Below are 11,019 nucleotides of genomic sequence, written 5' to 3'. Positions count from 1 at the left end.
GAGGCAGTTCTTTACGTATCTCGGTCAAGACGCAAACAATAGCACATCTGCTTTCACCAGACCTCTGATTGAAAGGGCAAGAGCAGCCAACTGTCTCAAAGACAGGAAGAAGCAGAAATCAAGAGAACAATTAAATCCTTTTTACATATGAACACTTTAGTGCAATATTTCTTGAGTGATTGTTTTCTAGTTGTTTGATTTAAGATCACACACACCAATATTTACTTAATTTATCAATTAGCTATAATTGATTTTGTTGATTCGGTTTGAGGAATATTTACATTTTGTCCTTTGGGGAATTGAGGCAGTATGTTTGACAGCTTCACATTTATGCGCTGGGAGGGAAGAAGGATGGGGAAAAGAGGGAGAAAAGGACAACTATCCAGAACGAGGGGAAGAAAGCGTGGCAGCAGCATGACAAGTAAGCAGAACAGCATCCTGCATCACCTAGCCATTCGCCCTGGTTGCATAGGAACACGAGGGCCATGCCTACCCTGCAGACACACTCCTTTCCTCTCTCCTCTGCCACGCTTCATTACCCAGTGCTCAGCCAGGCACAGAGAGGCACTGCACCACTTTCTCTGCTCTACAGCCGTGTGCCCGCTCACAGCCTCACTACCAGGCTCCCCGTAGACCCAGGCAGGGTATATGGTGCCCCTCAGGCATCGGGTCACTCTCACTTTATATGCATAGTGCAGAGACAACAGTGGGAGGTCTGTACTTCTGTCTGTACATACTAAGCGGTGGTTCCCAACCTTTTTTGTCAGACGTACCCCCATTATCACAGATGAACTCAAATACCTGTCGTCCCTTCTTCGACATGTCATCTTCCAAATTAGTTTGTTTTAACTGGTTTTAAACTGGATATTAATTTTATAACTAATATATGCCTCACTTTTATCCAGCCACTTCAATCATGTTATTATTTCTGGCGAACTGTTTTGACTATTTAGTCATTACTTTTTGCTCTTTCAACCGAACCTTATCCATTATGTCTAGGGAACTATTTCAACCGTTAATCTTTTACTGATAGAAATGTCAATCTTTTTTCCATTTTAACCATTTATCTTTTACTTTTATCTAACTACATCAACTTCTACATCAGATATATAATTTATGTTTTACGTTTAGCCATCTATTTTGACCGTTTATCCGTTCATTTTAGGTATCTGTTTTAGCCATTTATCTATTGATTTGAATTAACTGTTAGCTTCTGGTTTACTGAATTTTTCTTCATGCTTGTTAAATATTTTCACAATATGGTTTTCACATCATCACCACAGCTTTTTAAAGTATTATTTTAGGCATGTTGCATCCATTTATTCATTACTTGTAGCTATTTTAACCATTTACCTGTTTTTTTTTTTTTAAACTCACTTTATCCATGGTTTATCAGGGATGTATAGCTATTTTAATTATATATTCAATACTTTTCTGTATTTCAACCATTTATCCATGACTTCTACCTAGTATTTTCAGTAATTTATTCATTACATTTGGCTATTTCAGTCATTAATACTTTGCTATCACTCGTTAATTTTCATTGCATGGACTTATCTTAGGTATGTAAGACACGTGTCCAATAGCCTATTTCTAACTGTTAGCTTGTGGCTAAATAAACTTCTCATATGTGAGTTGGAAGAGCAGATGCTATTTAACGTGCTACCACACCAAAATGTGGTTTCATGAAAGTTTTCAATTGTATCTTTCAGATAATTCATTTCTTAAGGCACCTGTTTGATTAGGGTGTTGCAATTGTTTATAACCTATGTGTATAATTCATATTGCCCAGCAGCAGGTGGACTGCTGTATGCACAGGAGAAAACCCAACACACAGTTACTGCTAGAAGAATATGAGCGATCCCTCATACGTGTCATAGCCCACTATGGAGCTGGTAGTGCCAGACAACACACTGCTGGGCACAAGACCACTATTGTCCCACAAGATAAAGTGTGCTTGTGACCAAGGCAAGGCGGGGAGGACCAGATGCTGTGAAAAGATAAGGGAGTGTCAAAGAACAAAGCTTTTGGTGTTGTGTTGGTGTTTAAAGTGAAGTCATCAGTCACATGTTTCTACAGACGTCACGACTCCATTTAAAACGGGTGGTATACAAAACATATCAGATTGGGTTGCCTTTCCTTTATCCTCCTCCTGCTTCACAGTTAATTAACAAGTGTTAATTTGCCTTTTAGGAGCAGTCATTAAGGCTAAATAACAAAATTTAGCTTGGCAATAAAGCAGCCAGGGATCAATGGGTTAATTAAATTGCCCCTGCATGTGGTGTATTGTATAGCAGGGCAATTTGAAGACCTTTACAAGGGAGCCATGCAGTTTTACTGTGCTTAAAAGTGCAGAGAGATAGCATGGAGACAATTAAATAAAAAAGAAAAGAAAGTTCAAGTGCTGTGTTCAGTGACAACTGAACTGCCATATGCCGGTGGCTGAGAAGGCAGTCTGTCCTTCAACCTGTCGCAAATAAGTTTGGGAAAGTACTGCCACTGTATAGAGTGTAATGACTTAAAACATGACTGATTGTCTACCTAAAGCCATAATCATGTAATGGATAACCCAGCAAAAGGGTGCAATCTGTTTATTATAGATTTAACTATTTGAACTACTGACTTTACTGAAAATTTGGTTCAATTTGTTTTATTTTGAAAATACTGTCATACATACCATAAAAATGCATACTTTATACAACACATTTCCTTAACTTCCCTGTCTCTTAACAAAAGTTGTCGTAGCCAGATTAGAGCCGCGGTCAATAGAGTGTTCTCGTGTCTTTAATTGACAAGCTTTATATAGACTGTAACAAAGCATTGTCATCATTTTATGACAGATTACTGCACCTACATAGGTAATCCATTACTTTCCATGTCTTTTATAATGTGTTTATCAAATGTTGTGAGTGTGATGGAGGCTGTAGTTAACTCTCACAGACAAGTAGAGATTATGCACGTACATTTGGGGGCTCATCTTATTAGGTCAGAAACAGGCCACGTTTGGCCTTTTGAAATGATTAAAACCAGTCCTTTTGGTTATGTCTGTGCTGCTGAGTGAACTTTTTTTTCATTAAAAATACAATGTTCACCTCAGTATTATCTGAGCCCTATTTATTAAAATTCAAACATAAAAAAATGGTATAAATCATTATTCAAAATGGTATAAATCATTTTACTAAGCACCTAGTTACACAGTCGTGTCTCATTAAGCAGTTGAGTTCTTTTTCATCATGTCAAATTTAATTTGGTGTCCTTAGTTCATGCTGGCTTGCATTCTCCACTGGAACAAATTGACATTTGGGCCTGTTCATATGAGCCTTTGCCCGATCTAACCTGAACAAATAGACTGAATCAATACAGAATTACAGCACATTTGTTTAACTGTTGAAAAGATCATTGCTCTGCCCTACATGTTGAGCATTTTATTGCCTGTGCATTAAGAGAGGCACTTATCAGCTGACAGATAACAGACGATCAGCACACCGCTGACACAATTCATAAGACCCGGTAATCAGAAAGGATTGTCAAACAAAGGCTTCTGTAGGCAAACACTCTCTTCGACTGAGGATAACTGCAGGCAATAGCTGGGAGAACCTCCCGGGAAAACAAACCTGAAGAACAAAGAAAGTGTTGCATCTGAAACAAGTTGACCACGCCTGATTGCTCTGCTGACAGTTAGAGGGTGTGTACAAGTAACATTTACACTATTTTCGCTGCAAAGACATAAATTTAGCCTCTGAGTGTTTAATAAGGAATATTTAAAGATCAAAAATAAAGCCTTCTACAGCGCTTGCTTTGTGCTGTCTCCCTAAACAAAAGCGATTTGCTCTATTGAGAGCAATTAAGTCTGGACTTCTAAGACTTCTCCTACTTGTCTTTACACAGCAGGTGGCCTCTGTGGCTTCACAGACAGTTGCAGTAACCTTCTTGCCCTGGGGTGAATGCAATGCTACCTTTTTAACCAGTCACGACGATGACCATACTTATCTGGGAAAATGAAATGCCACAAAGCCTCGGTGCGTGTATGCATACACATCTGCGTGTTTCTCCGCATGCATATCTGTGCACGCGTGTTAGCACTTTTTAATCTACACCATAATTCTCTTGATGACTCTTCCACTTCGCATTTCAAAGGAGCTTCAAACTAATTAGCTCAGCGAACTGGTTGTCTGTTAGTCTGCTACAAATCCTTTTAAAAGGACCAGGACAGTGACTTTACGTGTGTGTGTGTGTGTGTGTGTGTGTGACAGAGAGAAAGACGGAAACAGAGAGGTCATTTTGAATCTAGAGGATACCTATAGAAGCATGTTTCTTCAGGAATGTGATTTATCTTGACAGTTTACATCTCTTTCCTGTGTACAAAGTGTCTGTGTTCCCACTCCAGAAACCAAAGCTATAGGTGTAATGAGAAAAAAAAGGAAAGAAAACAAGAGAGAGAACAACAAAGGCAAGAGGACAGATTGAATGAGGAGCAGCATACAAACAAAGGTTGTCACTAATAGAGAGTTTTATGAGCTCCAGACCTGCTGAAATGGAGTGTTGTGCGTGTGCAGCAGCTCTTATCGGCTCGCTGGCAGTAGGGCAGGGGAGGGTGAGAGCGTCCACACTTGCGATCCGTAAAAATGGTCTGATTCATTTTCCGCATGAGAGGGTCTCACAGGGGCGGCATCAAACCAGCCAGTCCACACAGATTTATGGACCATTAAAGCAGCAGGCCTCCTGACCGCTATCCCACTATGGGCTGGCTGCTAAGACACACTGCCCCCTCATTCATGCTTGGTCACTGCCCTCCATCACAGCCTAGCTTCCTCATTGTTCATCTCTTCATCAGTACCGCTTTTACTGCCTTACATGAACTCCTCTCATAGTCTGTAATCCTACGATAGTATTCCCCTCACACTCTTTGTTACAAAAAGAGCTGTTTACTGTAATTATTCTCACCTGCTGTTAAGTTAACGCAGTTCTCACAACTCTCTCTCTGACTTTTTTTTTTTTATTCCTTCATGTCACCAAAGGATAATTCCTTAAGCCCCTCATCAGCTGGGCAAACAACATGTTCTATAGTTCAGGAAGTGCTCCAGTAACAATATGAAAATCTCTGATGGTGGTCAGTGGGGCATGTTGTTTTACCTTAACAGTTTTACAATCTGATTAGCATGATAGCAGGCACACAGACTAATGGGTCTGTCTTTTCAAGGCATCCTCAATCAGCTGTTTCCGTGGTGATTAATGCATCTTGTTCTGCTCTCTCTCATTTGCTAGTTTTGCAACTTCATCATCCCTAGGAGTGATACTGGAGGGAAAAATGGGGCAGAGTCTATGCTGCATGCCGGCCCTAAGAATAGCTCTGTGCGCAAGAAAACGATGCCACAGCAACCTGAGCAAAGGCTCAGAAACATGAATGAACATAATGAGATGCCATTATTTTCATATGTGTACAGATAAATCATTTAAATAATTCATTTGCCACATTCAATCATATTCTTCACATTCCAGGCATTGTATATAAATTAGTGCCTCAGATTAAAAGGACACAAGATAAACAAGGAACTCACTTAAGTATATGGATGTTAATGGTAAGGATCAAGACACAAGAAATAGTTTCTAAACTGTCAGTCTGGTATTCGTTCTGACACAAAAACACCCTTGCACCACCCAAGCCTGTTTGGCCATTTGAAAGAAGGGGAAGAACAAGGGCGTGCATCAACACAGGTGCAGAAGTATTTACAGCTCTGCTGCATGGCAGGCACTTGGGTTCATGCACACTAAAAGAAAATAGAGAGGCTATTAGATCAGTCCACAGAGAGCTACTCGTGTACGCTCATGAAATGGAGTGGCTGAGATGAGTAAGGTATCACCATTATGTGAAAGTTACAGTTTGGTGTGAAGTCAGTGGGCCAGTAAAGCTGCGCTCAACAGATAGCCAGGCAAAAGATACAAGACCAACCTGCTCGGCTCCCTGGCTCTAAAAGCACATCGGTACGGTCATGTAAATAACAGGTATGTGAAATTTTGACTTTTAACATAGAACTTTAAGCACATACGTTTTATGTGCAAAAAAAAAAAAAAAACTCTAGAAGAAAAGTACATTATTGTTCTTTTCTTTTTCTTCCAATTTTTTTTTTTCTCTTTGCTTTGTCTATATGCTCAGGCATTACCCAGCATGCGCCTGTTGTGTATCCACGGGTCACGGTAGCTCCTTGTATGATCGTTTACTCTAGGAGGGGCCCTGTTGAGGGTCCACTATCGTCACGAGGCTGGGTGTGGTGACACATCCTTTCTCTCCGCCCCGAGGTGTTTGTGCAGCCTAAATAACGCGGGAGTGTTTGTGTGTGGGTCCCAGTCCGGCTTGATCGCTCACACTCTTTATTAATTAACAATTCATCCCACCATCATTAACACCTTCTTATACAACGACTCCCGTTTAAAACATTATAATAATAATAATAAAAAATTAAAAAAAAAAAACTACTCCTCTCCAGCAGGTTACGTTACAAGCAGCTGGCGACAAAAGCGAAAGCACATTGCACGATGCAAAACTGGATGGCGTGCGCGTTCGCGGAGCTCCTGCGCTGCGGCAGTTGCCAGGGGAGATAGGAGGGGAGGGGTTTTGATTGGCTGAAGTGGGCCTGTTGCCATGACGACGGCAGGGGGTTTGGTAGCGTTGCCGTGCGCTGTGCGATCTGCGCGCTGCGTGTATGGAGGAAGCAGCTGCTGATCTGATCTCTGACATTGTGCGAGACAGACATCTGAATAAACTGCGCGCAGACGTGTCTTTTAAACACACCGGACCGAGGCACGCCGTGCATGATTGTAAGTATTTGATCGGGTTTTTTTTTTTTTTTTTTTTTTTTTGTGTGTGTGTGTAAAAAAAAAAAAAAAAAAAAAAAAAAAAAAAACACCTAACCTGTCGGTAATTGAATGGTGTTGAACCGTAACACGGGTCGTGTTTCCGAACACGCTAAAAGTAAATGTGGTCAAGTGACTTTGCTTCGAGCAGCCAGCATGGCAGATCAAGCGACAGCATGTGGCCAACTAAGCTAATGTTACTGTTCTCTCTCTCTCGGGGCTCACAGGCTCGGAAGAAGTAGAGAGAGGGTATTTATAGCACCGGAGATCGGTTATCGTTTGATATATTAAAATAGAGCTACTATACTATTATACATAGTAAAAACAACAAAAAAAAAAAAATAAAAAAAAAATGTTACGCTAAAGCTAGCGGTGGGTTCATCTTCACTGAGCGACTGCTAACGGTGAGCTAACGCTGGCAGCGTCACATTTAGTTGAACTTACTCCAGTTAAAAGCCGGAGAGGAGAAGAAAAACAACAACAACAACAACAAAAACAACAAAAAAAAACGGTTTATAAGTTACTTCGCAACGAGCCCCGTGTGTGGAGAAATGTTGCGCAACAGTCCACGTCATTCCGTGTAACTTTGTGTTTATTCCTTCCTGCCTGTGAGGCTACAAAGCGTAATCAGTTTTCTTTCTCCAGCAGCACTTTTGAGCTTTTATCTTTTATTTTCCACCGGCTTTCACTTGTCATTGTTTTCGTGAAACGCCTTTTTTTGTTTGTTTGTTGTTTGTTGTTGTTGTTTTGTTTTGTGTTTTCACACAAGTTGTAGCAGGACGCCGCCTGGTTCAATGAACGGCGTCGTCGGTGGTAACGTGAGACGCGTCTTTCTCTTCGTATCTATAAATAGTTGAATATTTAATGGTATATATCGACGGTACCCGGAGGTTGGGGAGGGTACCGCTGGGTAGCTGAGCACATGATGTAATGGATTATCACAAGATTGTCCCAGATACGGAGTGCTCCTCTATAAACAATGTCGGAGTGTTGGAAAATATCTGTCCGCTGCAGTTGGATGTACTTTATATGTTGTTATAGAAGTGGTTGTTCACACAGATACTTTCTGGTGGTGTCTGCCCTTTCAGCCGCTCACTATTTCATTTACTAGACTGGACGAACCTCCTGTAAAATTCATTGTGTGTTTTGGGGTTTGTGTGTATAGTTGAACCAAAAAAAACAAACAAAAAAGTGACTGATGTTACCTTTTTGTGAGGTTATGACTTCACTCTGGACTCCTTTTTTTTTTTTTTTTTTTGCTCGGCATTTGATGAAGCCGGAGTGACAAATACAAGACAAAGGCAACAGGAGTTTACCGGACAGATAAAGACACACACAAAAAAGAAACAGATGTTGTCAATCTGCCATTATTTTATTGCCAAAATCTCCAGGGTCACATTGTAGGTCAAACCATCTGTTGTGTTCTCTGTTGTTTGTAGTACTCGCATGTATCCTGTCATGTATATGTTTGTATGAACAGAAGCCTCTGAAGGGTAACTACTTCTGCATCCCAGAATAGACGAGGGTTTGCTAACTTCAGTCACATTCATTACTATAAATAAGACTTACCGTTACCCAGTAATGTGGTTATTGTGACGTGAAATGGCTTTAATGACTTCAGGGATCTTATTGTCAATACAGTTGAATTATCTTTAGATGTGCACCATCAAATTGTTATTTTAAATGCTAGTGCAGCCCTTAAAGACATTGTAGTTATGACACACAAAATGTCCCCATGGTTTTGTATTTTTGTGTAGCTCAGTGATTTGTGAAAGAAAGGTAAAATGGGAGTTACACTGCTCATATTTTGTAAATATCCTGGTCTTTTCTGACAGGTTTGCTTGCCGTGTTATAAAAAGCTAACTGGCAGACTTGAGAGAGGCATGTTGCTACAGATGATAACTTGGAAAATGAAATTTGCAACTTGTCAATGTGACAACTGGTTACATGAGTCATAGTATCATTTTTGTCATATAATCCTGCTAAAGATCAGATGGGTGTTGTCCATCATTTTATTGCATAACATAAAATTCTGTACTTTCTGTTTTTATTTTTCCAGAAGAGTAATGGCCCTGATAGCGTACTGCACCACGTTCATGTTTTGACTACACGGTTACAGATGTCATTCACGTTATTGGGGTATCGTAAAACAGCAGTGGACACGGCGGTATCAAATATTTCTCAAGCTCGGCTGCAGCGCTCAAGAAATCCACACTTCATTTTCACAACTTGGGAAACACATTGTTGTCACTTTTCGGAGGAGTTGCTCCATTTGTATTGTACTGATGACAGAACAGGAAGATAATCCACAGAGGATGTCTAACAATGAAGCAACGTCACAAAAAAGAGAGCCGCACAGCACACAAATGTCCAGCGAATTTCTGGTAAGAACATTTTACGTCCAGTGGAGGTCCACGTCCCGGTTGAGTCATCACAATACATTAAAAAAAAAAAAATACTGTATAAAAGATCATGATGATAGAAATGGCATGGTCCTGAATTGTGGCATGTAGCTGTTAGCCCGCTATCCCAGCGAGGGTGGCACAGAATCAACCGCTCAACACAATGCTGTTGTCATGTAATCAGTCTTATCACAGAATTGTGTACTCTGACCCGGAGCAAATGAAAGGTTGCGTCCTTCTAAAATCCTCCATGTTCTCTGTAGATATATGAGCGCTGTGGTTTCCAATTTGTTACGAAAGCTGACCCGTGTGGCAGAAACTTTTGAGATTGCTCAACACAGATCAAACCAGCTTCTTAATGGATCGGCGAAATGGAAAAACTCAGGGCTCTATAACCGACGGTTCTCTGAGAGCCCTGTCATTACCAAATCATGTGTGACTTTCATTTTTACTGACTCTTTTATGTTGTGGGATTCCAGTAGCCATTACTGTTGTAATAGGAGAGGTTGAATAATCAGATGATTGGCAGAATAAGGAAGTTGGTCTTTTCTTTCTTGAAGTGACTCTATTCCCATAATTATCTCGTTGGGTGCATATTACTGTGTTTTTACACTTGAAAACTGGGAGGCGGTTTGAAATACATTAATAGCCTGTGTTGTAAAGAAAGTGTAAGAAGTCAGTCTTTGCTCGTTGTGTATACGTCGTGTATTTTTTTTTTTTTAATAATCAGCCAAAGAAACTCCAAATAGTCGGTTGTTTTTGTAAAGAACGTGTTGGATTTCTTCTTCCTCTTATTATTTACTTGAAATCAGTCACTTATCGGAGAGCTTCAGATCTGTTGGCTCTGGTCTTTCTGCCTTGTGGTTAGCTTGAATGATCGCCTCCTCACAGCCACTGTGCAGTTTTAAAGACGGGACATCCCCATCAGTCGACTGGGTCTGTGACTTTCTGCTGATCAAACATGCAGTAGCTGGTAGGTCTGTATTTGAGTTGCAAATGTAAACGCCTGAAGAGACATGCTTGCGCCCATGCGCTGCCTCCCTCCTTTAGTTTCTCTAGCCATGATTTTTATTTTTATTTTTTGTTCACGTCATTTAGCATCTCTCGAGGACTCACAATACAGCTCAATGGCATCTATTTTTATTCCCTAATCTTCCCATTTCTTCCCACAGCTGTCACTGCTTACAAACCGGGGTCAGCCTATTGTAGTCGATGTCACGAGATCGATAAAAATACAGAACAGTTTGAGATTCAGTTCTGCAAGTTTGAAAATTAGTTTTACCCCTTCGAGCCTCCGTGCGTCTGCATTCACAGACGCTGATCGGTGTTTACACTCTTGCCGTGGCGGCCCTCGGCCAACTCCAGTTATTGTTTTCCGTCCGATTGGTCAAAGTGGCCATACACTTGCTCAACGTTGAGCCGCCTCCCTCCTCCTCCTCCTCCTCCTCCTCCCTGCCCTGCTTTAACCCCCGGACTGCTCCTGTGCCTGTCTCGTTTCTGACAGAGTGGACTCGAGACGTAGCCCATTAGGACCCGCCTCACTGAGAGCAACACTGATCTGACCGTTTCCTTGATTGAGAGAAAGGAAGAGGGAAGGACGGCTGTGTCCTGCGTCACAATGGTTTCTTTGTCTCATCACCCCTGGATGAATTAATGGGATTTATTTAATTGATGGCCGTATGTGACAACAACAATGTAGGCTGAGCAGCTTGTGCGTGAATGATCGAGATCGTCTCGGATATGTAGGGCTGAACGGGTATTATAT

The 11,019-nt window shown here is 41.0% G+C and overlaps 1 protein-coding gene across 1 annotated transcript in view; it reads left to right on the top strand.

Moving 5' to 3' along the window:
- The first annotated feature begins 6,110 nt into the window (after nucleotides 1–6,110).
- The window catches only part of foxn2a (forkhead box N2a), a 19,040-nt gene continuing 14,131 nt past the window's right edge, over nucleotides 6,111–11,019 (top strand). Inside the window, 1 exon segment of the mRNA XM_069144935.1 lies at nucleotides 6,111–6,816. Coding sequence (XP_069001036.1) covers nucleotides 6,702–6,816 — 115 coding nt within the window. The 5' untranslated portion in view covers nucleotides 6,111–6,701.

Source organism: Embiotoca jacksoni, unplaced genomic scaffold (genome assembly GCF_022577435.1).
Source record: "Embiotoca jacksoni isolate LCO1_2020_lvr unplaced genomic scaffold, fEmbJac1.0.p SCAF_12, whole genome shotgun sequence".
Classification (NCBI taxonomy): Eukaryota; Metazoa; Chordata; class Actinopteri; family Embiotocidae; genus Embiotoca; species Embiotoca jacksoni.
This window is presented reverse-complemented; position numbering and strand designations above follow the sequence as displayed.